The following is a 2,819-nucleotide window of genomic DNA, read 5'->3' as shown; positions in this document are numbered from 1 at the left end:
TATAAAGCTTCGTGAGCTTCGGGAACGAGCGCGAACCTGACGTAGGACTACGAATGTACAGTAATTCGTGTTCGAAAACTGAAACTTTAGATGTGTGCGATGGCAATAGCAGTAAAATTTGCCGCGCCATTCTGTAACTGAACCGAAAGGGCGTCCATTCATCAATCAAACCTTGCCTTCTAGAACGATAGCAAGCATGAAATTGTTACTATAACCATACCGTAAGCCGGTGCCTAATTTTGCGCATAGCATAACATCGTTATTCGTTTCGTACGTTTTAATCTGCTTATCCGATATACTAGAATATGGGTTTGGGTATTATTTTCAAAACTTGGCAAATAATGCCCCTACTGGCCACAAACTGTCAAAGAGATAGAGTATAGGCACAGACAAACAGACATAACTCTTCGAATAAAAATCAACAAAAATGATCGTACCTCACATTTAGCTTGAACACTAGCACCACAGACAAACAGACATAACTCTTGGAAGAAAAATTATCGTACCTCACATTTAGCCTGAACACTAGTACCATCTATAATCGACATTCCAAATATCAAATAGCAACATGGGTATTCCTCGAAGCAGCAAGTATTTTTCCCCTTCTTTCGGGGAATTCCCCTTCTTTCGTCAAAAAGCGCCACTTTGACCAAAACGGAGACATTCCCAACTAAGAACAAATTTGAAATGACGGTTTAATCGGTACGAAGAATGGAAAACGAGTATTATGTCTGTTTGTCTGTGCTAGCACCATCTATGACAGACATTCCCAAATATCAAATAGCAACAGGAGTGTCCCTCGAAGCAGCAAGTATTTTTTTAACGGGAATTCCCTTTCTTTCGTCAAAAAGCGCCACTTTGACCAAAACGGAGACATTCCCAAGTAAGCTCAAATTTGAAATGATGGTTTAATCGATTGTTGAAGAAACGAGAAAGAGAACGATGTTCTTCTGCGTCCATAATTTTGGCTGGTCTTCCACTATCTTGCTTGCGAATAGTTGTTGGACATCTTAGGATATGGTAAACAGTCGAAGCCGCAACATATTTGCTTTTTAAAAGTTGTACCGCATACTTTTTACCGAAATTCCTGTTGCGTTTCGTAGAAGTGTACAACGCGCTCTTGAAATGCTTCTTGTATCGACGCCATTTTTAGCAAAACTGGGCAAGCATAAACAAAACAAAAAATATTCACAAAATTGTTTGTTGTTGAGTATAAGGGCCGCGAAAAAATTCCAAAATTTTAGTTGCCACCCGTTAGAGAGAAACAGAGTAGCGTCTAGACTGTGACCGAACAAAACTAATCGGAATTAATGTAAATTTGTTTCCAATATCCTTTTCAAATTCTGTCAAAAACCATGGTTACGACTAAAAAAACCATATAATTATTATTGTTAGCTTGTTTTATTAGCAACTTTATTACATTTTTTAACGATTTTCTTTTGACTAACTATTCTTGATATTGTTGTGACAAATGAACAGGTCATGTGTTTAGGGATTCCATAATAATCATAAAATTATTTTCGGGGTCTTAGTAGAACCCACGAATAAATGAGAAAAAATAGTAGAATTAAGTTTTTCTTCTTTTCCTTCTAAAAACGATCGAAAACCCGTGAATTTTTCCAAATTATCGTACAGTTTGGGCTGAAAAGTCGCGAAATTTTGCACACACATTTTGCCTCGTATTGTGAACTTTTTTTAAACCAAACCTCGGAAGCATAAATGGCCTAAAATGGCCCGCAGATTTTTTTTTATTTGTCCCTTAATGTTACTGAGTATCACCATGTCAATTTACTTGAAGAGTTCTTTATCACGACATTTGGTGCTGAACTATCAATGGTTTCTATTTCAATGAATCTGCTGCATCGGTTTCGGATTATTATCAGAACAGAAATATGCGACACTCTCCGTATTTGGAACATATGCAGTAAATTGACAATCATCGGACATTAAAAAGAGTCTTTTATGGCTACAAATTTATTGCACAACTTTTACAACTTCCAGTCTAAATCATTGATTCAACAATGTTGTACACTGCTATGGAAATGACTCCATGAATTGTATAATAGTAATGCGTCCTCCGAGATAAGCTCTCGTGTAAAGCACTGTGCTTGATACTGTCATAGGTCGCCGTGAAATTAGTTGATAATCATATTTTTAATTAAGAATCAAGAAATAGTACCGCTGAATGACTGTGCAGTCAGATTTCACTCAATTACTAAACCAGAACACATTGTTAAGAACACCACAAGTTTTTATCTTTTTTGTTTATGCAATTTAACATACACTACTAATTTTCGATCGCTTCATTTTCTTCTTGATGTTCCGTTACCGGTGCTGGTTCTCTTGGCGGCTCCGGATTAACCCCGTCCACAGAAACTGCCGCGGGATCCGTACTCGCTTCCTCATCTGTGTATTCCGTCGTTGTCGTTTCCAGCCCCTCGTCAGTGGACGAATCGAGCGACGGAGGATTAGCTGCCGCCGCTAGTGATCCAGCTGGAACCAGAACAGCTTGTCCACCTGGTAAGTAGTGAACGGCTACTCCCGGAAGTGTTTGAACATGAACCGTTCCCACCGGAGATTGGCCTACCGCAGCTGGTGCCAACGCCTGGAAGGCTTTCCCTTCCGAGGTGCTGTAGGCGTAGTTGCCTCCTAGCTGCTGGATGCTCACCACCGGCGGTGTGTCCTTTTCGGGGGCCCGCACCCACCACGGAGCGATCGGAATCCACGGATAAACGGCCGCGTTACTGATCGAACCGATTGTTGCTATCGCTGTAACTAGGATAAGGCATTCACGCATTTCGATCGGTATCGATATCACA

At 40.1% G+C, this 2,819-nt stretch overlaps 1 protein-coding gene across 1 annotated transcript; it reads right to left on the bottom strand.

Annotated features, from left to right (window-relative positions):
• Positions 1-1,442: 1,442 nt before the first annotated feature.
• Positions 1,443-2,819, bottom strand: LOC128732641 (uncharacterized). Its single transcript, XM_053825935.1, has one exon. The coding sequence runs from the start codon at positions 2,795-2,797 to the stop codon at positions 2,288-2,290; it is 510 nt and encodes a 169-aa protein (XP_053681910.1). The 5' UTR covers positions 2,798-2,819; the 3' UTR covers positions 1,443-2,287.

The sequence above is a fragment of the Sabethes cyaneus genome, chromosome 1, assembly GCF_943734655.1.
Source record: "Sabethes cyaneus chromosome 1, idSabCyanKW18_F2, whole genome shotgun sequence".
In the NCBI taxonomy this organism is placed as follows: Eukaryota; Metazoa; Arthropoda; class Insecta; order Diptera; family Culicidae; genus Sabethes; species Sabethes cyaneus.
Note: the sequence above shows the minus strand (reverse complement) of the source record. Positions and strands in the feature narration are given on the sequence as shown.

What these genes read in the sequence shown, in the direction of transcription:
- LOC128732641 (XM_053825935.1), bottom strand. Translation starts at nt 2,797, where the DNA reads ATGCGTGAATGCCTTATCCTAGTTACAGCGATAGCAACAATCGGTTCG.